The 22,523-nt window shown below is 52.3% G+C and overlaps 1 protein-coding gene across 2 annotated transcripts in view; it reads right to left on the reverse strand.

Moving 5' to 3' along the window:
- The window catches only part of NECTIN1 (nectin cell adhesion molecule 1), a 100,089-nt gene that overhangs the window by 32,398 nt on the left and 45,168 nt on the right, over positions 1-22,523 (reverse strand). The window contains exons 2-6 of one of the 2 annotated variants that reach the window (XM_005430007.2): positions 19,452-19,802; positions 18,008-18,310; positions 17,317-17,434; positions 15,460-15,611; positions 5,909-6,495 (exon numbers count right to left, since the gene is read on the reverse strand). In XM_005430007.2, the coding sequence (XP_005430064.1) occupies positions 5,954-6,495; positions 15,460-15,611; positions 17,317-17,434; positions 18,008-18,310; positions 19,452-19,802 (1,466 nt within the window). In that variant the 3' untranslated portion in view covers positions 5,909-5,953. Of the gene's footprint in view, positions 1-5,908; positions 6,496-15,459; positions 15,612-17,316; positions 17,435-18,007; positions 18,311-19,451; positions 19,803-22,523 lie in introns of those variants that run through there. The other variant, XM_031064455.1, reaches the window with a different exon arrangement.

Genomic DNA, 22,523 nt, shown 5'->3' on the forward strand with positions numbered 1-22,523 from the left:
GATCTCTGAACCCTGCACCTTCAGCCTTCACCTGCAAGCAACTCCCCTTCCAAAATACAAATACAGATAATTGGAATTTCCAAAAAAACACTGCAAATCCTGCGATATTTCCATCCCAAATAATTGGAAAACCACAGCTCCCAGTCACTGAGTGCACAACGACGCAGCCACGGATGCCCCAGCAGCCCCAGAAAGAAGGAGAAGGTCTCTTTTTTTAAAATTCTTTATTTATAAAAAAGTACATTTTTTTTTTCCACAGCTCAGCCACTATTGGTTTTTTTTATACAAGTAAAAGGAAGGGTGATGCAACACCCCACCCACACAAATTATAACCATGAAAATATCCCCCCCTCCCCAACCCAGGACTCAAAATGAACAAATTACAAAGGATGGAAAACAAAACAAAACAAAAAAAAAAACAAAACAAAAATTCTCAAAAAAAAAAAAAAAGAAAACAAAAAACCCAGAAAAAAACCTCAACCCGAAATCATGAAAGTCCATTACATTATTATTATTTTTATTTTTTATTTTTTACAAAAGCACTTACAACACAGATTACAAAATAAAAAAAAAAGAAATAAAAGAAAAAAAAAAGTGGGGTTGGGGTTGTTTGTTTGTCTGTCTGCAGTTTTAATTCCACAATGATCATTACAGCCAGAGGATGAAGAAAAAGAGAGATTAAATCACTGGAGCTGAGGAATCATGTTCTAAAAAAAGAGAAAGGCCAAAGAAAAGAAAATCCAGACCCTCAAGGAGAGCCCCTCCACCAAGAGCAGAGGATCTGACTCCGTGTGCTCCTTACATTCACCCAGGGGAATGCCCCAGTCCCAAATCCAAGCTCAGCTTTAGGCTTGGCTTTGTCTTGCCTTGCTGATGGGCTGAGCCCCCCTGCTCTCCCCCAGCCCCTCTGCCCTGGGCCCCACTCTGGGTGAGTTTGGGATGCATGGGAAGCACCCAGGACCTTCACACCCTGCAAGGGTTCCCCTGCTCACCCCAGGGAAAAGCCCAAACAGGCAGCAGATTTCCTTGGGGTGAAGGGGACGGAGGGAGCGCAGGGTGAGGGGCTGTTCCACACCTCATCAGCAAAGAACAGGCAGGAACAGGCAGCAGCCACACCATGCTGGCAGTGTCCCCTGTCCCCACAGCCTGCACAGACCCCAAACTTCAGTGCTGCAACAGCACAGCTGGAGGGAAACTCAAAAGTTTAAATTTCTTTCTTTCCGGGTTTTAACCTGCTGGGATTAACCCCATTTCCACCCCGGGAAGCTCAGAGCCTACAGGAATGACACAGCTGAGCCCCACAAGGCCCATGGGGTTTTTCCCTCCACCTAATCTGCTCCCCAGACCCCAAAAGTCTGTGTGTGTGTGCGTGTGTGAGCTTGTGCAGGGCAGAGGGAAGGAGGCAAGCAGAGCAGCAGCCCCGCTCCAATCCCACTCCCTCCTCTGATTGCCTCGAGATCAATCTTCGGAGTCTCTCTCTCCCTAACCCTCCCTGATTTTTGCTGAACTGTTGTTGTGTTTCTTTTTGACTCAACATCAGGAAAATGGCTCCCTTTGTCCCTCATGTCTTTGCAGTCAATTTGGTGCAACCATCTCAGTTTGTTGATTTATTTCATGAGGAAATCTTCAGGTTGTTTTGTTTTTTTTGGTTTTTTTTTCCTGCTTGAATGAAAATGATTTAACAGGGGGGGAAAAAAATCAACAAACCTGGTAATTAAATAAGGGAAAATAACATCACCAGGGTGAATTGCAATGAATAATGCTAGAGAAAAGCCCCAGCAGGGAAACAGCTGGGGTGTCTTTGTACATAAAGCACAGGCTCGTTGTGGGCTGTGACACAGCTCTGTTTGCTTGCACAGCTCCCTGAATTCACACCGGGAAGGAAATGAGGGATTGGCCCAAATTCACCTGAATTTTGGGTCACTGGCCTCTCCCACTGCCTGCTCAGTTTCCCCAGCCACCCTGAGGTACAACAGGCTTTGTTGTGCAGGATGAGGCTGGGAAAAGGGAAAAGCACCAGGCTGATGTGTCTGTTCCTGGCCAGGGATCCCTGCCAGGGGAGGGGATGAGGCACTGACCCCCAGCCCCAGCAGGGTGAAGGCAGAACCCCAACCCTGGGGGGCCACACCACTTTGGGACTGGTGTGAAATGGGACATTTCCTGCCCAGCAGCAGCTCCCTAGCACCGAGCTGGAGAGGACAGCTCCCCTCTCCCAGCTGGAAGCTCCCACTCGCTCCTTGCCAGGTCCCACTGGGGCATTTTCCACCTCTGATGAAAGGGGGGTGGGAGAAGCAGGGCATTTTTCACTTGAGGGTCCCAGAGAGGTGGCCCAGCTCATGTGTGGCGCTCCAGCCTGGCAGAATCTGCCCTCTGAGGGACAATTGGGGCACAAAGGGACAGGTGTCACCATCAGCAGAGCATCAGCTGAGCCCTGCACAGCCCCAGCCCATCCCTTCCCTGCAGCACGCACGTGGTTCACTTTGAGCTCTCTCCTGAGCTCACCCCTGCACTCAGGTGGGAGCAGGGATCACTTTCTGCTTGATGATGCTGGAAAAACTCATCTAATTCCCTTCAAGGGTCCCCTCAGAGCAATTTAACCCAGAGAAGGCAGTGATGCTATTACTGGACCAAAACAGCTCTCAGATGAAGCATCAATCTGATTTTCTTCCCCCACACTTCTTTTCTCTTCCACCTTGCTATGGATTAATGGCTAATCACTCGGCTAATTACCCCCCCAAGAGTCTCCTGGCCATTCAGATGACCTTGCAAGGGACAGCAAGAAGCAAATGACAGCACAGAGGTGGCATTTCTCCACGGCTGTGGTGATAATTGCACCAGGGGAGCAATGCTGAGGAGCTCAAGGATGAGAGAAATGCAGCACTGAGCCTTGAACTCGCAGGGTGCCTCGCTGCTGTGCCAGGCAAAGCTGTCTAAGGATCTTCCACTGCAGATTTTGGATGAAAAATGATCATTTGACCCCTTTTCTGAACCACTCTGAGCAGGTAAGTGGCTGAGCTAAGTCCTAAATTTGGGCTGGTGCAAAAAGGGCAGGAAAAAGTGCTGCAGCAGGAAGAGAATGGTGCACAGGCTCTAGAATGGAAATCCCACATTGCTCCACTCCCTCCTTTCCTTTCCCTGGCTCCCACTGGGGTTTTGAGCCCTCATTCAGTGTGTGAATGGGAAATAAATAAGCCAAGGAGGCTACAGCTCCAAAAATGACACCTTCAAAGGCAAACTAATAACTCCCAAAGCAGATTTCTTAGGGTTCCTTTGGCCACCCCTGAATTTGGGAGCAGCCCTGACCTCTCCCAGGCCCTCATGCCAGCCTTGGCACCTTTGTTTTTAGGACACAGAGCTGTGGGGTCAGCCTGGTGGGAATTGCCCAGACCTGAGCAGTGGCCTCAATGTGAAGAATCCCTGCTGGACCCTGCAGATTTTATATAAAAGACTGTTTTCTTTCACAGCCACCCCCCCAGAGGGTGTGCCTGTGCTGGGGAAATCTGCAGGGCAGGCTCTGTGCCACTGATCTCACAGGTGCCTGCTGATGCCTGCCCAGAGCCTGGTGTGGCACTGTCACCATCCTGTTCCCAGGGGCTCAGATCTGAAGGATTATTCACTCCAGAGATGGACTTTGTTGGGAATTCTCCCTGCACCACACACTGAGCCAGATTACAGGCTCTCCCTCTGGGGGAATCAAAGCCCTGTGCGTGCTGCTCTCCCAAGGCACTGGAGGGAAGTCATTCCCATCCCTAATCATCACTAATCAGAGCTTTGGAGAGATGTTAAGAGGTTTTTATTCCCTTTATTGGGGGCTTTCCTGCTAGCAGGGTGCTCCTGGTGGCAGTGGGATGGTTGAGCCTGAGGGATCCCAAGGGAATCTCTGCCTGCCCTGGCTCTGAGAGGACACAGAGCAGCCTTCCTGTGGCATGGGGCTGTCCAGGGAATTTCTGCCTGCCCTGCTCTGAGAGGACACAGAGCAGCCTTCCTGTGGCATGGGGCTGTCCAGGGAATTTCTGCCTGCCCGGCTCTGAGAGGACACAGAGCAGCCTTCCTGTGGCATGTGGCTGTGGTGCCAGGAGCCAGGAAGCCTGAGGGGCTGGCAGGAACAGCAGAGAGATTACAGCCCTACAATTGGATTGCCCACTGCCCTACCCCAATAATGCAATCAGAGCTGTGGTCTGCACCAAGCACCTCACAGGAAGGGAAAGCTTTGGAGGCTGCCTGGATCAGAGATCTGACCTTGACTCATCTGTGTGGCTCTGCCTTTCCAGCCTCCTCCCTTTCTGCAGCAGGATAACTGCTGTGGAACAAAACCCAGCGGGTAAGGCAGGAGGAGAATTAGTCCTGCTATTTTTAGATGTGCATGATAATACAGCTCAGAAAACTGGGGATTTCTTTTCAAACAAAAGATTTATTTATACATCGAATTAAAAAAAAAATAAAATATAACCCACAAGAAGAAAAATAAGCCCCAACCCAGTGAATCTAATTTGGAGATGGTCGGTGTGAGACAGAGGGCCCTGAAGTCTGGAATCCCATTTATTCACAGAGCAGAGATAGCAGCAATCCAAACCTCCCCAGCACAACGCCGTGGCTCAAGGCAAGGAGGGAAAGATCAATACCCCAGACTCAATCCCTCCTACCCTGTCTGCCAAGCCTGTGCTCAGGAGAGGGATGTGATATTGGAAAAGTGGCAATCAATGCCACCTACATGGTGCAGCCACGGGCTGGGGTTGTTGCTAGGAGAGAGAGAGAGAGAGAGAGAGAGGGAGAGAGCGACACCCCCATGCTCTGACCAAAATAAAAAATAAAGTGTAAACACATGACAATTAAGTCTTAGTGGTATAATAAAATAAACCTCAAGGGCTGGTCCTGCCCTGCCTGGGTGTGCAGAGCAGAGCTGAAGGCAGTGAATGTGTGGAAGCAAAGTGTCCTCAGTTGGTCCCTTCCCCAGTGGATGTGCCCGGCACAGGGGTGCCCCAGTGAGCTGCTCTGTGGCTGGTACCAGCGACAACAACAGCGACAAGAACAAAAAGAGCCAGCCTTTCTCTGAGCCATCACAGGGGGGAAAAGTGTCAGCAATAAATACTCCTTTTCTTTCGTTTAAAAGAACACTCAAACAAAGACAGAGAAATGAAAAGCCAGGCGATAATAAATTGTAGGAGGAAAATGGCAGTTTTGTTTCCCTGCTCTGCTATCAGCCCCTACACCTGGGGTTTGGTCTAGGGTGTTTTTTTCCCTCCTTTCTCCTCATTTTCCTTTTATTGAGTCATTAAAAACTGAGTGTGGTTCTCTCCAGGTGTGCAGCAGGCAATGGGAATGTCACCCAGACCCCACCAAAAAAAAAAAGTGATTAGGGGAAAAAGAAACCCAAAATCCATTCACCTGATAATGGCACCTATGTTTCCATTGCCATAAAATTCTCCTGGCCTCTGTCCTACGGACAGCCCACCTGCCCCCCTCCCAAGGTTAAAAAACAAACAAAGAAGACAACATACAAACAAATTTCCAGTGTTTCAGGGGGGTGGGAGTGGGAGGAGGAAGCCTCGGGGAGGGAAGGGCACTCTGAGACATGAAGACACAAACAGAGTGTAATATACAGGCTGGGCAACAGTCGTTAAAGCAAAGAGTAACACCTAAGCCACCGACCAATACAAACACCACAGAAGGGGACGAAAGTCGTCGAAGAGAGAGAAATTAAAAAGCCAAAAACCAAAACCGAGAGAAAATAATTACCCGACCTCCCGCCCTGCCCTCCCGCACGAGCCCCGCCCCCCTCCCCAAAAAATGATCCGTAAGCAAAGCCACCCTCCCTCCCCGCTGGCCCCCAGCATCCAAAAAGTCTGTGCGGGGCCAGGGCGTGCGCGGGAGGGATGCAGGGGAGGGAGGGCATCGTTGGTGAGCATTTGTGAGTGTGTGTGAGGGTGTGTGAGTGTAGCAGAGGGGCGTGGAGCTACACGTACCACTCCTTTTTGGAAATAAAAGAGCCGTCGTTCTGCGACACCATGTTCTCGGCCAGGTCGAGCTGCTCGGGGTCGTACTGGAAGCCGAGTGTCCTCTCGTCGTAAGGTTCGGGGTGGGCCTCGCCCTCGTCCACGGTGAAGTAAGGCCTCTTGGCATCCTCCTCGTAGGCTTTGGGGCCGCCCAGCTTGCGCTCTCCTCCCGCATCCTCATCCTCGTCCTCGTAGGTGCTGCCGCCCAAGGGGCCCGGCTTCTTCTCGTCGTCCGAGTCGTCGGGGTACTGCAGGTTCTGGGCCATGGGGGGGTGGTGCTGTGGGATGCCAGCCTTGCTGTAGCCGTTGCCGTACACGTGCTTCTTTGTGCTGTAGTCACCCTTGAAGGTGTGACGCCGGCGCCGGAGTACCACAAAGAGCACCACGGCCACCAGCAGGACCAGCGAGACGCCTCCCACTATGCCCCCAATCACCGGTGTGGGGATGTTCGGCTGCACCATGGATTTGTGATCATCGATTGGAGACGGGGTGTGGGGAAATTCTGGGTAGGAAAAGACAGATGGAAGGGGGAACAGTGTCAAACCATGCGGAAACGCGCCCTCCCCTCCATGCTCTCATTGCCAGTTTGGGCCGGGGGGGTGAGGGGGTGGGAAGATGAGGGCAAGGAACAGGGAAGGGAAAAACTGGGGAAAGGGGAAGAGGGGTGTCCTCACGGGGTCAGCTCTGCCTCAGCAAGGGGAAGGTGCCGTGCCAAGCTGGCCAAGCCTCATGCAGGAGCCCAGCAGGCTGGAAGCAGTGGTTTACCCTCCCCAGCCCTCCTGGTGGCTCCAGGCGTGCTCAGATCCCACCAGCCCCGAGTCGTGAGTCCGGACGCGCTCCGTTTTACCAGCTGACAGAATTCCAGCTTCCCTGAGAGCGCTCCTGACAGGGAGCAAACCCCAAAGCCCACCCGAGGGTGGGCATAGGCAGGTGCCACCAGCTCTGCAGCCCTCTCCTCACAGCCCAGCCCAGATTAGAACCAAGGCAGCAGCACCTTGTGATCCCCCACCCACAGGTGCCCTGTGGCTGCTCAGAGCCCTGCTGGCTCCTGACCCCTTGTGCTGACCCTGCAGCACGAGGACACAGCCCTCCCACTGCTTCTTCCCCTTCCCTGGCCAGCACAGTGCCACTCCTCCTGCTAATCTTGCTCCTACCCTGACCTATTTAAAAAAAAAAAAAATAAAAGGAGGCAGAAGAAAGAGATGATAAAGCAGCTCTCTTCTCTTTCATGCAGTTCAACACCTACACTTTGGCACAGATAAAGTTTGAGGCAGGACTTCAATCAGCCTTCCTGGGCACAGGTACAGCCCCTGGCTGAGCTCAGAGCCTGTTGAACATCCGTGTCCAGCAGGCATTAAACACCACATGCTTGTCTCAGCCCTTCTCCTGCCTCCCAATTCAGGCAGCAGGTGCCCTCTTAATGCCCTGGTTTTGCACATGAGACTCTCCCAGTGCTTTTACCACCTCCAAGGCCTCTCTGCCAACCCTGGAGCCTCCTCCAACCCACCTCCTCCTCTCTGCCAACCCAGACCCAGCCGCAAAGTCAGCATCCCTGAGCACAGCCAGGGTTGTGGGGGGCTCAGAGGCAGCAGATCCCAAAGGGATGAGAGGCAGTGACTGCTGCCCACCCCCCTCCATGTCCCTGCTGGCACAGCTTAGCCCAGCCACTGAGGGAGAAGGGACAAAGGAGCTTCCCCCAAGTGAAGGCACTGCAACAGCTGCAGGTTTTGGACAAGGGCACTGAATTCGAGCAATTGCTGGCCTGAGCCATAAATGTTTTAGGGTTTTTTTTGTGCCTGGAAGATGATTAATTCCTGCCTTTCCTGAAACATCAACCCAACAAGAGCATCTTGGTTTCTGCAGTGCTGACTTGCCTGGAGCAGAGCTTCCCGAGGCTGAACCCACACAGAGAGCAGCCCACTGGGCAGAGTGGGCTGGGGGACAGATGGAGGGTCCCTGCTGCAGCCAGAATGAGGAGCAGGATGCTGTGCAGGCAGGAGCCAGCATTTTTTCCCAAAGACAGCCTTAGGGAAGCAGCAAGGGCATGTCTTGCAGCACGGAGAGCCGGGGCTGGGCTGTGGAAAGCCAAAGCCACATGTTGCATCAACAGAGGGCCTGTCCCAGCCAGCTGGTTAATGCAGAACCTCTCTGCAGGGACACCAGGGACAGTCACGTCCGTCCCCTCGTGGTCCTGCCTGCTGAGGGCTCAGCTTCAACCACACAACACCCACACTGCTCCCTCTGCCCCTGCCCAAGCCTCCCCCTGGGGCTGCTCCTCGCTGTCCCAGCCTCTGTGGTGCCCAATTCCCAAAGCTGTGCATGGATCAGAGGAGACCTGGAGGCTGAGTGGGAGCAGGGGAAGCCCAGCAAGTCCCCATGGGCTCAATCTTTCATTTTCCCAAAGCCTCCTCTCACCCTGCTGTTCCCTACAGCAAGGCTGACTCTGTGTATGGCCTCACAGGCCCCAAAACCCACCCTAAAAAAACCCAGACGTGGTGTGCAGATCCCCCAAACCACACAGATCCCTCTGCCTCCCAGCTCTGAGAACAGATCTGAGAGGCGAAGGCTGTGCCTGACTTCTGAAGGAGCTTGGCCCACTTTCCTGGCAAAAGCCTCATTGACAGTCCAGGTTGGAAGCATGAAGAAAAAGGGGGGGATGTTTTCCTACCTTTCTCAGCAGATATTTATTTTTCCCCTGCCCTTTGTGCTGCCCACCTCTGATGTAGTACTCGCCACCCCCGTGGCACTGCCAACACTGTGGACATGAGCAGGAACACATCCATCCATCCATCCATCCATCCATCCATCCATCCATCCATCCATCCATCCCTGGTGGATTTCACAAGTTGCTCAGGCAAGGAACTATTTTCTCCCCCCATCCCATCCCCACCCTCCGTTCCCATGCCAGAAGACACAAACCCAGACTGTGGGCTGCAAGAAAGAAAGAAGGAACACAGGGGGAAGATCAAATCACTCCCTCCTCACCCACAGAGCTTCCTCCCTCCTCATCCTCCCTCCAGCACCGGGCCAAGGGGGGCTCTGGGGGTCAGGGGTGACCCTGGGGTGGGTCAGTGCTGGGGCAGGAGGGGGTCCGGCCCCTCCAGAGCCCGGCACTGCCACTGGATGGCGGCACAGACCCGCGCTGGCTCCGGAGCAGGGTGGGCACTTCCCTGTTCCCGGGAAGGAAGGAGGGGCTGTGCCCTGGGACAAGGTGCCTCGGCATGCCAGGTGGTGAGCGGGGACCAGCGTGTCACCTGTCCCCGCATCCGGATCCGCTGATATCCACCAATCCCACAAACTGGGATCCCACCCCGTTTCAAACAGAGCAGCACCAAGGGGAGAGGGGGAAGTGTGGGAAAAGGAATCCTCTTTTTTTGTGTCCAAAGGGGGGGGCGTGAAATTTCTGGAACCCTGAGCGTGCCCCATGTGAAAAATCCATTAGGAAGAGTCTGGAGAGAATTAAAGCCCCTGTGAAAAGCAGCCTGGAGAAACAGGAGACAGCGGAGCCGAGGGAGGGGGAAGGAGCCAGGCTTTAATGCCAGCATGAAAAGCCTCCCCCCTCCGCCACCCCCCAGCCCTTACAAAAAGAGGGAGTGCTGTATGAATAGGAATTAAAGCAGCAACACTATCTGCCCGTGCCCAGCTCTGCCAGCTGTTGCATTCAGCCCAGCTTCCTGTCCCTGTGCCAGCAGCCAGACCTCGGGGACAGCAGCTGGGAGAGCAGGCAGAGGGACAGGAGATCACCCCGGGCTCAGCCTGGCACCTGGCCCAGCCCACAGGTTCCCTTTGATCCCTTTGCAAGGCTCCAGGCATCTCCTGCCCTCTTCCTGCAGCAGCCCAGGGCTCAGCAGCGAGGCCACAAACTTCCCACCACAAGAGTGGCTTCAAAAGTACAGGTTTGAAAGAATCCCATCTTTCTCTTAATGGCTGTTTTTCAATAAAAATGAGGCGCATGCAAATCATCACACCTGTCCATCAATCCTTTATCTGCTGCTTTTTTGATCCTGCTGGCCAATTTTAGTGCTGTGTGACAGAAGGAGCTGAAATTATCCCTATCAGAAAGCTCCTGGAGACGGCTGGAGTGGGATCCTTGGTAGAGGTGGGAGCCAAACCTCATTAGACATCAGAGAACCCAGAGGGACAGGAGGCAGCTCCCAGGAGCAGGAAGAGCCCAGATCAGAAAAAGGGTATTTTTAGACACCCAGTAATTCTTCTGTGATATGCAGATCCACTGGAAATCAGCTTTCAAAAGCTCTTCTGCTCATCTGCTGGGATATTTTAAAAGACTGCTTCCTGTGGACATGTTTTTCCTTTAAGCCCCATCACCATCCTTTTCCCCTCAATCCTAAGGACCAAGGGAAAAGCCACCACCAGCCCAAATTCTCCCTGTAGCCACAGGTACTGAAGAAAATGTCAAACTCCATGAGGAATTATCTGCTGGACGTGTGTCAGCCCAAGCTCTTCCAGAGGAACACTCTGGATTTCCTTTTACCTTGGGAAACCAAACATCCACACAACGTGAACAGCACCTCCAGGGAGGAACAGGAACCTGAATTCCAACGTATTCACGGGGCTCCCCAGCTCCCAGATGGCCTCAGCAAACACAGAAATGACCCTGTAGGGTTTGTTCAGGAGTCAGACTGCTGATGGCAAACTTTCCCTGCCGGAACAGCCCACGCCAAATTATCCCAGGACTTTGCTCGTGTGTTATGTACATGAGGGAAGATAAGGAGAAACCTCGGGACAAAGCTGCAATTTGAGAAGCCCAGAGCACTGCTGACCTTCTCCCTCCCCCCTGCACCTCTGCCATGTCCATCTCCAGCTTTCCAAGCTTTCCTCTCCCTCCCAGGGCTTCTTGCAGGGCGGGTGGGGATGGAACAACCACTGGCAGCTAATCCAGCAGTTGAGCAGCTGCCCCCGGCCTTTCAGAGTGTGACAGCTCTTGGGCCAGATGCCAAACGTGTCTTAGGCTTTAATCTCTCTCTCAGGTCACCCATCCCCTGCCAGTCAAGCCCTGCTCCCGTGGGGGCTGCTGGCACAGATGCCACCAGACAGGATGCACAGCCACTCTGGAGGATTAGCATCAGCCAGAGCCCCCCGCCTTGGGGCTCGCTCCTCTTTGGCCCCCCCAGCCCCACATCCTCCCATCTAAATCTGCCTGGCTTTGGGAGCGCCTGCTGCAGGAATTGGCATTTAGGACTTCCCAGAAAGGGCTTTTCCCAGCCTGGTGCTGGGTGGCAGCAGCTCCAGAGAGCCCCAGGGCTGTTTGCAGTGACCTTGCCGGGACGAGAGCGCTGCTGGTGTGTAAATAACTCCCTGCTGGGAGCCAAGCAAGCAGGGGAGGTCAGCAACCCCTGCCAGCTTTTCCTCCCCCCCAGCCTGTAGCACATCCAAGGCCAGGGCTGCAGAGCTGCTGGCACAGGCTCTCCCTGCTCTCCCAGCTCTGTGAGTCTCCTTCAAAGGTCCATTTGCCATTTTTTTTCCTTTCTCCTCGTGCTTCCTCTGGCTGGAGCCAGTGCACAAGTGGGTGAATGTCTCCTGCACAGGGCCAGGGTGTGGACAAGCTCTGCTGCACCCAGAAAAGCCCATGTTCATGAATCCATGGACATTTCCACATGCAAATGCTTTATTCCTGCCCTGTGCAGAAATTCCCATTTCCCAAAATTCCCCTTTTCATCTCGCCCCATGCAGCAGGGCATCCCTGTGCACACAGGTCTGGGAAAACCATTTCCAGGGCCAGGCTGAAAATTGGGAGTCTTAGGTGGGAATATCCATGGGCAGGATAAAAATGGGACCACACAGGTGGAAATTTCCATAAGCAGAATAAAAATGGGATCACACAGGTGTGAATGTCCACGGGCAGGACGAAAATGGGATCACACAGGTGTGAATGTCCATTGGGGTCACACACACATGAATGTCCACAGGCAGGATGAAAATGGGATCACACAGGTGTGAATATCCATGGTGTGAATGTCCATTGGGGTCACACACATTTTAATGCCCATGACCAGGATAAAAACAGGATCACACACATAAATATCCATGACCATAGGACCATACAGTGTGAACATCCATGGCCAGGATGCAGACTGGGATCACACAGGTGTGAATATCCATGGCCAGGACACAAATGGGATCACACAGGTGAATATCCATGACCAGGATGGGATCACACAGGTGAACATCCATGGCCAGTACATAAATGGGATCACACAGGTGAACATCCATGGCCAGCTCTCTGTGCAGGATCACCACACACGTGCAGTCCATAAGCACAACCTTTTACTCTGTCATTCACTGCCTGTAATAAATAGTTACATGTCACACTACATGGCTTGCCTGAGACTGACAAAGGTCCTGCAAGGCAGGAGAAGCTATTAGGGGAACAGATTGCTGGAATAAAATATTAAATTTCCACTTATCAATCTCTTTAATGCGCCATAACTCTCGGAGAAGCATTCAGCCTTCTCCCTCTGAACAAATTGCCCTCCCCATCAGGGGGCTGGACCAGCCCAGCACTTTCCCTCTCTGGGGCCTGGAGGGAAGATTTTGGGTGGCAAAAGGGGGAGAGAACAGGGAGACAGAAAGGAGTAAAGCTGCTGCAGGCTTTTCTCTGCATCAGCCTTCTGTGTTGTTTTTTTTTTCCTCCCAAGGCTGGCTGCTCACTAGATTGAACTCCATTTATTGCACGCAGCTCTTGAAAGAGGTTTCGTGGTCCACTGACAATCCCTAAATTGCCTGCAAGACCCAAACAAATGTACCTGTAATAGCTGAGTGAGGAGGGTGAGCCCTCCCCAGCACCGGCCTAATCGCTCCTCAGGGAGAGCTGGATAAACATATTCAGATCCCATGAATTATTAAAGGATTTTCTTTTATTATGTGGTGCAGGCCTGGCCTGTGGGGTTGGCTGTTAATCCCTCCTCACAGGGCAGCTGTAGGTGTGCCCTTCATTCCCTCTCATTTAACCTCAGCCCCACTGCCAGGACCTTTGGGAACCAGCTGGGATTGCAGGTAGGCAGACACCAACACGACCCCAAAAATCCTGCCAGCCCCCACTTCCTCTGTGCTGGTGGAGCCTGAGAAGGATGATCTTCTCCAGTCCTTTGTAAAAGCACCAGGAAAAGAGACAATTCCAAATTCCAGGGGGGGAATCTACAGCCCCTCGTGTCTGCAGGAGCCTGTGCAGGTGAGGTGGTGCAGCCACCTTCAGTGTCACTGTGGTGCTCAGACACATCAAAAATGGGCAGGAAACACAAAAAGAGGGCTGTGCCTGCTGTCCTGACGCCCCAAATGACATGGGGTGGCTGGACAGGCAGGATGACAGCAAGAAATGCACACAGAGGCTGTGGAGGGATGGAAAGTGAGAGCCTGTCACTCTCTAAGTCTCCTTCAGCCCCTGTTCCACCTCCTTCTCTGTGTCTGAGGGCTGACCTTGGTGGTTTTTAAGCTCTGCTCACTGTTTCAAACGTGCCCCAAGGTTGTGGACACTGTGTGGGATGGATCTCTGCTGCCAAAGGGAGTCAGCTCAGCTTGTACCAGGCACTGCCCCAGGAACACTGAGGTGACAACTCCCCAGCAGCTGATTTTGGCCATGACCTTGCCCTGGTTTTGGGTGCTTGGGCAGGGCTGGGCACAAAGGGCTTTGTTCTTGCAGTGCCTTTCCCTGGCACAAGAAACAGCCCCCAGAGAAATGGCTGTAGCAGGCAGGGATCCAGGACAGGAGGTGTGAATGAAAGGCCTGCTCCAGTGATAACGATCATAAACAAATACCGGGTAATTAGCATCTAATTAGCACATCCCATCCATTGACCTCCAAGCACTTGGATAGAGGAAGCTTAGCCCGGTTTGCCCAAGTTAGAGAGGGGAGCTGAGGGTGCCAAACACGGAGTTATTGCTAATTTTAGCTGCCCCAGACTCGGCTCTGTGCTTGCTCAGCATTTACCAGCAGAGAAAGCTGGTGCAGGGGTTTCATCACCCTCAGGTCAGACAACTCCCAAGGACTGGGGTGGCAGGAGAGGCTCTGACTGCCTTGGGCTGGACAGAGCAAGAGGTAACAGCCCTGGGAGCCTGTTCAGTGTTCCCCGTGCCTTGGAAGCCCCCAGCGCACCTCATTCACCTCACTGCCCACCCTGTCCGGGCTGTTTGCAGCCCAGAGCTCACTGCAGTGTGGCTGTGCCCCACCTCATTGCTCCAAGAGGCACTTCCAGCCCTCCTGAGACACTGCCTGATAACCCAAATGGCTCCTTTTACCCCAAAGGAATGGGATAATTGTCCCTTTCCTGCTCTCAAAGCACTCACAGCCATTTTTCCCCCTTGGTGATGTCTCACAATGTCACTCTGACTTTCAGAAATCAGGTTACTGCCATATGTTATTTCTTCTGTTGAAGCTATTTCTTGACATGACTTTCTCTCCCTGACACTACCTCAGCTTGCCCACATGTCTTTCCCTCCCTCCTGTGGCCACAGTGCTTTGCAGGACCTCAGATCCCTTCTGTCTCCTGCGGCATCACAGCATCACTTCCCACTGCCTGCAGCCTGGGATGCTGCTCCTCCCTGGAGCCCAAAGCTCCTCCAGCATGCACAGGGGTCCCTGGCAGGCAGGTGAGTGAGTGAGTTCACAGAGCAGCACTGCAAGGAGCTCAAATGAAGAATCATGAAAATTGCCCAACACCAGGAACACCAAACACCATCGTGGACAAGTGACTCATCCATCTCCTGCCTTTCTGGCAGTCCACATCCTCACCCTGCCCCTTGTTCTGATCAATATCTCCCTGACGTGCCTCTGCTGTTAACATGTACAACAATCTCTCTGAATCCAAAGCAGAACACAAGGGGGGAACAAACTGAATTGGTGTGAGAAGGAAAAAAGAACACAAGAGGAGAGAAGAAAATCCACAGCAAACCAGTGCAACACCAGCACAAAGCCAAGAACTCCACTGCCCCATTTCCCTCAGGAGATTCCCACCCTGAAGGGAGACAGTGTGACTGAGGAGATGGAACTGTGTTACACACACATTTTATGAAAAATCTTTTCTTTAGGATTTTTTTCCTCCTGAGAAGCTGAGAGGCCTCAGGAACAAATGTAAACAATGGTTATCTGCTGCTGTGGAATGCAACAGGTGCATCTGTGATTGGTCTCATGTGGTTGTTTCTAATTAATGGCCAATCACAGCACAGCTGGCTCGGACTCTCTGTCCAAGATACAAACCTTTGTTATCATTTCATTCCTTTTCTATTCTTAGCTAGCCTTCTGATGAAATCCTTTCTTCTATTCTTTTAATATAGTTTTAATATAACATATATCATAAAATAATAAATCAAGCCTTCTGAAACATGGAGTCAGATCCTCGTCTCTTCCCTCATCCTCAGACCCCTGCGAACACCATCACAGAACTGCTCACACCTTTGTGGCCCTCCCCACCTTTTTTTTGCATGCTGCAGAGCAGCCCAGGTGCTGTCCTACCTGTGACATTGACCTCCACCAGGCCCGAGCGTGTTCCGATGGCGTTGGTGGCCTCGCAGACGTAGGTGCCAGCCACGCTGTAGGACACGGGTCCTTTGAAGTAGATGGTGTTGTTCTGGATTTCCACACTCCCTGGCAGGGTCCCGTTTGGCCTGGGGGGAATAGAGACAATGTTTGACCCCACAGGTGACACCCAGAGGTGACAGCAACATTCTGGGTCTGTGCTTGCCCATGGGCAGGTGTGGAAGCTGGAGGTGCTGGCTGGAAAATCCCCATTAATGTAGGCAGGAAAGGGACACAACCTGAGCTTGTTTTAAGCCCAATTTCCTGCTCATTTAACTCTCCTGATCAGCCAGGGTTAATTTCAAGCACAGCAGTGTTGATTTGGAGACCTGCTCATGTCACAAAGTGTGAAACTGGAATAATGCAAAACTAAACCCGGAGATACAAAAAATAAATTGACAAAGGCAGATGAAAAAATTAAAAAAAAAAAAGCCCCTGTGTGTTAGGAAAAGACACACATGGCCTGGTTATTCTTAATTACTGAAGCAAAGTAAAGTAATTATTCCTCTTAGGCAATTAAAAATTACTCAAGTAATTCCTTCCCCTCCTCCCAACCCAAATGTGCACATATTGTCAGCAATTTATAAGAAACAAAAGGGAATAACAGGGGTATAATTAGGATTGTAAAGCAGTGCCTAAATGCATGTATTCTGCACGTCTACATATACACATATGTACAGAAAACACCGTTTTTCCAGCTGCATCAAGCCAACAATCCCAAAGCTGATGGAAAAACCTTAACCATGGTCCTATAGAGCCCTGAACCTACAAAAACAAGAGCACAGGGTGCTCAAAGGGGTGGTGTGGGATCGCTGCCTCCTCTGACAGCTCCCCTGACTGCTGCTCATCACCACCCAAATGGGAGGAGAGGAAAAGCACTCCAGGCACAGAAATTGCCTCAAGTAGCATCACTTCTGCCTTGGGTGCGTTTTTGCCTCTGAGGCTTCCCTGGAAATGTTGTGAGGAACCCAGAGAGCCCCTCAGAGTTTTAAATCAGACTGGCAGAACCAACAGATGGAGAGAGCTGGGGATGGAGAACTAGGAAAAAAGGCAAGAAAAACAATCCTCTTCAGACTTTCACTTTGAACAGTTTGATCTGGGAAGGGGAACGAGAGAGAATGTGCTCCTTGCAAAGCCATGTTGAGAGCCTCTCTCCTGATGACAAATGCCAGCTGAAAAGAAGAAAGGATCCATTTGATCTTCCTCTTTTAAAGCTACATGAGTGCTTACAGAGAAGAAAGAGCAGCAGGAGAACCACATCAGGTTGTATCAATTCCCACCTGACTGCCCAGACACCCCTCACTCACTTTTCAAGTCCCTTTAAGTGTGTTCAGCCACAAGCTGGAAACCTGAGGACAAGGAATTGTTGCTGTTTAATGCCAGTCACGTGAGGAGCTGATTCCAGGGGAAGGTTGTTCACACACACACAAATTTTGTGTTATTTGTGCCTTTTCAAAGCAGGGAAATCCTGGGTTCTTTCCCAGCTCTGCTCCTGAGGCACTGGGTGGTTCTGGGCACGTGAATCACTTTGTCACATCTCAGCTGCCTCACGTCACCAGGGCAGGATATGATCCCAGGGAGGTGAGAAGGGGGAGTTTTCCCTGGATATTGAGGCTGCACTGAGCTGGCAGCCACCTCCACCACAGGCACAGGCTGTACCTTGGGGTGACACCGCTGACACTAATGGGACTGGGCCCCAAGTGACCATAGGGTGAGTGAGGTGTCTGCAGAGACTCCTTGTCCCTGCTGGGAGGTGACATTTGCTGCTGGCAGCGGGGCTCTGGGGACACTTACAGCTTCCACTCGTAGGTGTGAGCTGGGGGGTTGGCATCAGATTTGCAGATCAGCTTCACATCTTTGCGGTTCAGGAACCAGTTGCCATCAAAGCCCTCGATGGTGACTTCTGGCTCATCTGCAGGCGTGGGGGGAAAGGGAGGAGAGCAGGAGGGGAAAAGGAGAGAGGAAAGGGTTGTGGGAAAGGAAAGGGGAGGAAATGAGATGGGAAGAGATGAGGGGCACGGGTGGGAAAAGGAGAGAGATTAAAAGGAGAGGAAAGGATTGTGGGAAAGGGGAGAAAATGAAATAGGGAGAGGCGAGAAGGCAGGAGTGGGGGAAGGAAAGATTTCAAGGAGGGAAAGGTGGTGGAACAAGGAATGTGGGAAAGGGAGAAAATGAAATAGGAAGAGATGAGGGGGAAGGAGTGGGAGAAGGAGAGAGAACATGAAGGAAAGATGATGGGACAAGGAATGTGAGGGAGTGCAGAAGAGAGAGAGAAGGGGAGCAAAAGGGACACAGCAGAAGCAGAGGAAGAAGGTAAGAAAAAGAGAAAACCCACAATTACTCCAAAGGATCCTTTCAGTTCTCACTCCCAAAACCACAACCACAGCCCCTCCACCAGCCCAACCCAAACCCCTCTTTCTCCAGAGCCCATCCCCTGGCCAGCCCCGAGCAGGGGGAGCCCTCCCAGCTGTGCCAGGCCCCTTACACTGCACGTTGAGGGTGATGCTGTCGGTGAACCTCTCCAGCTGGTAGTTGACCACGCACATGAGCTGCTGGCGGTGCGCCTCGCGGCTCGGCACCAGGCGGTACCGGCTGATCACCGTGATGGTGCCGTTGCTGTTCCGGATCTCCTGGAACTCCGCCTCCCCCTTCAGCTTCGTGTCCCAGGTGACAGTGCTGGGGGGTTTCCCGTTGGAGGAGGTGCAGGTGGCTACCAAGATCTTTTCTGTCCTGCCAGACTTGGCGATTAGCGGCCTCTTGGTGCCCTCCATCCAGTTTGTGGGCTTGGCTGTAGGGGAGTGCAGAAAGGAGGAGGAGGAGTGTCACAGACATGTTTTATGAAAAATCTTTTCTTCAGGATTTTTCCTCTTGAGAAGCTGAGAAGCTTCAGAAACAAAATGTAAACAATGGTTATCTGCTGCTGTAGAATGCAACAGGTGGATCTGTGATTGGTCTCATGTGGCTGTTTCTAATTAATGGCCAATCACAGTCAGCTAGCTCGGACTCTCTGTCTGAGCCACTTTTGTTATCATTCTTTCTTTTTCTATTCTTAGCTAGCCTTCTGATGAAATCCTTTCTTTTATTCTTTTAGTGTATCTTTAATATAATATATATCATAAAATAATCAATCAGCCTTCTGAAACATGGAGTCAGATCCTTGTCTCTTCCCTCATCCTCAGACCCCTGCGAACACGGTCACAGAGGAGGAGGAGAAAAGGGTGCAAAGGGATGGTTAGAAAAGCAGTGCTGCTGTTTGCTACAACCCCAGAGCCATCTAATACCACTGAGGCTGTGACAGGGCTTGTGGTGAGTCCAGAGTGTGCAAATTGCCAACAATAATTCCCATGTAATAATTGCTTTATGGCAGTGCCTATGCACCTTGCACCATCTACCTGCATCGTTTATGGGGAAACAATGGTGGAGGTGCCCTAAATGCACAGATATATGGAAAGTCAACCCTTTCCTCCCAGAGGTTTTCATCCCTGTGTTAGAAAGGAACTGAAATTGGAGAGAAAACAACTTATGTAGACCTTGGGTGGGGTCTGTTCGCTCACAGCCCTGAGCTCCAGGGACAAACTCTGCTTGAGTTTAGGATCAATCTGCTGTTTCTTCTCTCTTGACAGCCCCAGCTCATTAAAACTCACCACTCCCACGGGGACCTGGTCACTGTTCCTGCACCTACATTAGGAGTGTAGGTGGAGGGAAAAGGGGAACTGAGGCCTGGAAAAAGAAGAGGTGTGACAGCTCAGCTGTCTCAGAACCACCTGCTTGGTTCTCCCTGCTCTTCACCTCTTCCCAGTCAACTTAAAATCCATCCCAGCTACAATTCACACCCCAAATTCGCCCTGAGCTCCCAGGATGTGAATCTCAGCTTCCTCCAGCTCTGTTGGACTGGAGGTTCACCCTGCAGAGCCTGCCCAGAGCCTTACCCAGCACGGTGAGGTTCAGCTGCCCTTCCCGGTTGCCGGTTGGGAAGGTGGCAAACTCACAGATGTAAACGCCCTCATCGTCCAGCTCCAGCCGGGACAGCTGGATGGTGCCATCCTTGAAGGAAGGGTTGCGGAAAGTCACCCTCTCCTTGTAGGGGGACAGGATGGACACGCCCATGGCGGGGTTGTAGATGGCCACATTCTGCTTGGTGCCATTGCTGGCCTTCTGCCACGTCACCTGCGTGATCTTCACGGTGGGCAGCGGGTTGGTGAAGCTGCAGTGCAGCACCACGTCCGTGCCGATGAACCCCGAGACGGTGTCATTGACCAAGACACTCTGAGCTTGCAGCCCTGCAATGAAATGGCAACTTGTGAGCATTTGGGGACCTCCCAGAAGCACTGTGGTTATTGGCATCAGGCTCAGGAATTCCTCTGTTTATTCCACTTGTTTCACTGAATTCACAGAATGACCAGGTTGGATGAGACCTTCGAGATCATCGAGTCCAAGCCAGCCCCAACTCCTCAACTCAACCCTGGCACCCAGTGCCACATCCAGGCTTTGTTAAACACACCCAGGGATGGTGACTCCACCACCTCCCTGGGCAGAACATTCCAGAATTTTATCACCCTTTCTGGAAAAAACTTTTTCCTAATATCCATCCTAAATTTCCCTTGGCACAGATTGAAGCTGCATCCTCTGGTTCTGCCTGGAGAAAGAGCCCAACTCCAGCTGAGCACAGCCACCTTTCAGGAGCTGTAGAGAGTGATAAGGTGACCCCTGAGTCTCCTTTTCTTCAGGCTAAACAACCCCAGCTTCCTCAGTCATTCCTCACAGGGCTTGTGTTTCTTATTGATATGGCTGATACAAGAGCAATTTGTGGCTACAGGCACCTTCTGCATCCACCTGCAGCCTCATTCTTGGTCATAAACACCTTCCTCCCACTATGGCCAGCCTAGGGCTCATCATCATCATCACCCAAAGGCACAAGGCTGGATCAATAACACCTTCCTCCCACTATGGCCAGCCTAGGGCTCATCATCATCATCACCCAAAGGCACAGGGCTGGATCAATAACACCTTCCTCCCTTTTGTCTTCAGCTTGGGGTGACACTGAGTCAGTTGTGGTGAATATGCAGGGCATGTGTGTCTGCAGGCATGTGAAAGCCCTGATGTTTATCAGCACAGCACATCCCAACATATGCTAACACACACTCAGACATCCATTTAATCCCATTGGAGCTGCAGCAGTAATTAAAGGAGCTGCAAAGACTCAGCCCTCATTTCAGGGCAGCAATAATTCCCATATGAGAACATCTTTAAGACACTGCCTCTACACCTTGCATGATCTCCCTGTATCATCCAGATCATTTCTGTGGCCTTTTTATAACCCCAGAAGTGTCTGAATTTAGGAACCTTCCACCCTGATTCTGTGGAAGGTGCTGGTGAAAAGTGGGAGCTGCTGTCCATGACAGCTCTTCTGTCTCAGTTGATTCCTCCCCTGACAGATGGAGGAAAGCATCTCCCACCAGACTGACCCTGAAATTCATCTTTGCTGCCACTGTGTCTTTTCCTAATCTGTGTGTTTAGAGATAATGCTCTGGTAATTATACAGCTGGTATTTGTATGATAAATACAACAGGGAGGCAAGGTGGGAAGAACGAGAAAAGCGAGTTTTGCTCCCAGCTTCTGGGAGAATCTGCAATTGGATGGATTCTGGGAGCTGGGCAGGAAAGGAAAGAAAGGGATAATAAAAAAAAGAAAGATAGAGAACTCTTTCATGTTCTGCACAGAGAGTGAGGAACATGAAAGAGTAATGGAACAGAGAGAGGGGCTGGGGAAAGAAAAATGCAGAGCAAGAGAAACAAGACAGCACCTCCTAAGAGAAATGTCACCCTGCTCTGTTCTTCCAGGGATGAATGGCTCCCTGTCCAAGGCTAAAATAAACTCCTCAGTGTTGATCCCCGTGGCAGATGTGCCCTGGGACCTCTCCAAGAGTCTCCTTCCTGCAGTTTCACAGACACACACACACACGAGTGCAGGCAGACAAAACTCTTCTCCACCCACACTCCACGTTGCCCCCTCACTCCCTGCCTGCTGTTCCCAGCCTTATCCTAATCCCCAATTCTCATCCACGCCTCTTCTTTCTCCCTTCTCCTTCCTGTGACCCTGAGGACAAGCCCCAACAACCCAGCCTGGTCACGAGACGCCACCAGCTGACCACAGCCATCAGCAGTTCTGACCGAAACTCGGCCTCCAGAGCTTTGTGTGGACTTGCCCCCTGCTCCCCGAGCCAAGCCCCACACCCCAGCACTGCAGCTGGGTGATCAGGAATGTTCTCCAGAGCTTCTTACAGCCACAGCAAAGCGCTGGTGCCCTCAAGTGCCTGCACACACAAAGCCACCGTGTCCTCTGGGGCGGGCAGGGTGCACCCTTCCCCTCCCAGCACAGCCAGGGCCAGCTTCCCCACAGTTTTCCCTCCACAAAGCAGAAGGTAGGATGTCCCCACTCTGAGGAATCTTTCTCCAGAGGGGAAACATGGTCCCCACTCATCTGGACCATGTTTCCCCTCTGGAGAAGGATGTCCCAGCGGCAGGACACAGTGCAGGACATTGCCACCAGCGTCCACAACATCCTCCCTGCTGAAACGAGGGCACAGGCTGGGTTTAGACCAGGCCACGGTGAGATCTGAGGGAAGAACGGGTGCACAGGGGAGGAGGAGATGTCTCCACCATGCTGTGCAGCATATGCTGCTCCTTCCACCCCGGAGGTGAGCGAGCCTTGCCCACACCCGCGGAGGTGAGGAACAGCTTTGCCAAGCAGTCTGGCTCGGAAGGCTCCAGAGCCTCCCAGAGCGTGTGGGAGCTTGCTGGGGAGCACTTCAATCACGTAGCCAGGGCCTTGGGAACGGCCCAGCCCGGGTGGGTGTGCTCAGCACTCCCTCAGCTCCCAGGGCCGGGGGAGCTCGGAGTCATCAGCGCCTCTTCCACCGCGGGCCGGTGCCCCCAGCGGGGCCTGCCTGGGGCTGGGGCGCTGCCACAGGAGCGGGCTCTGCTCCCCCCAGGAGCCGGCTC

Source organism: Geospiza fortis, unplaced genomic scaffold, assembly GCF_000277835.1.
Source record: "Geospiza fortis unplaced genomic scaffold, GeoFor_1.0 scaffold110, whole genome shotgun sequence".
NCBI lineage: Eukaryota > Metazoa > Chordata > Aves > Passeriformes > Thraupidae > Geospiza > Geospiza fortis.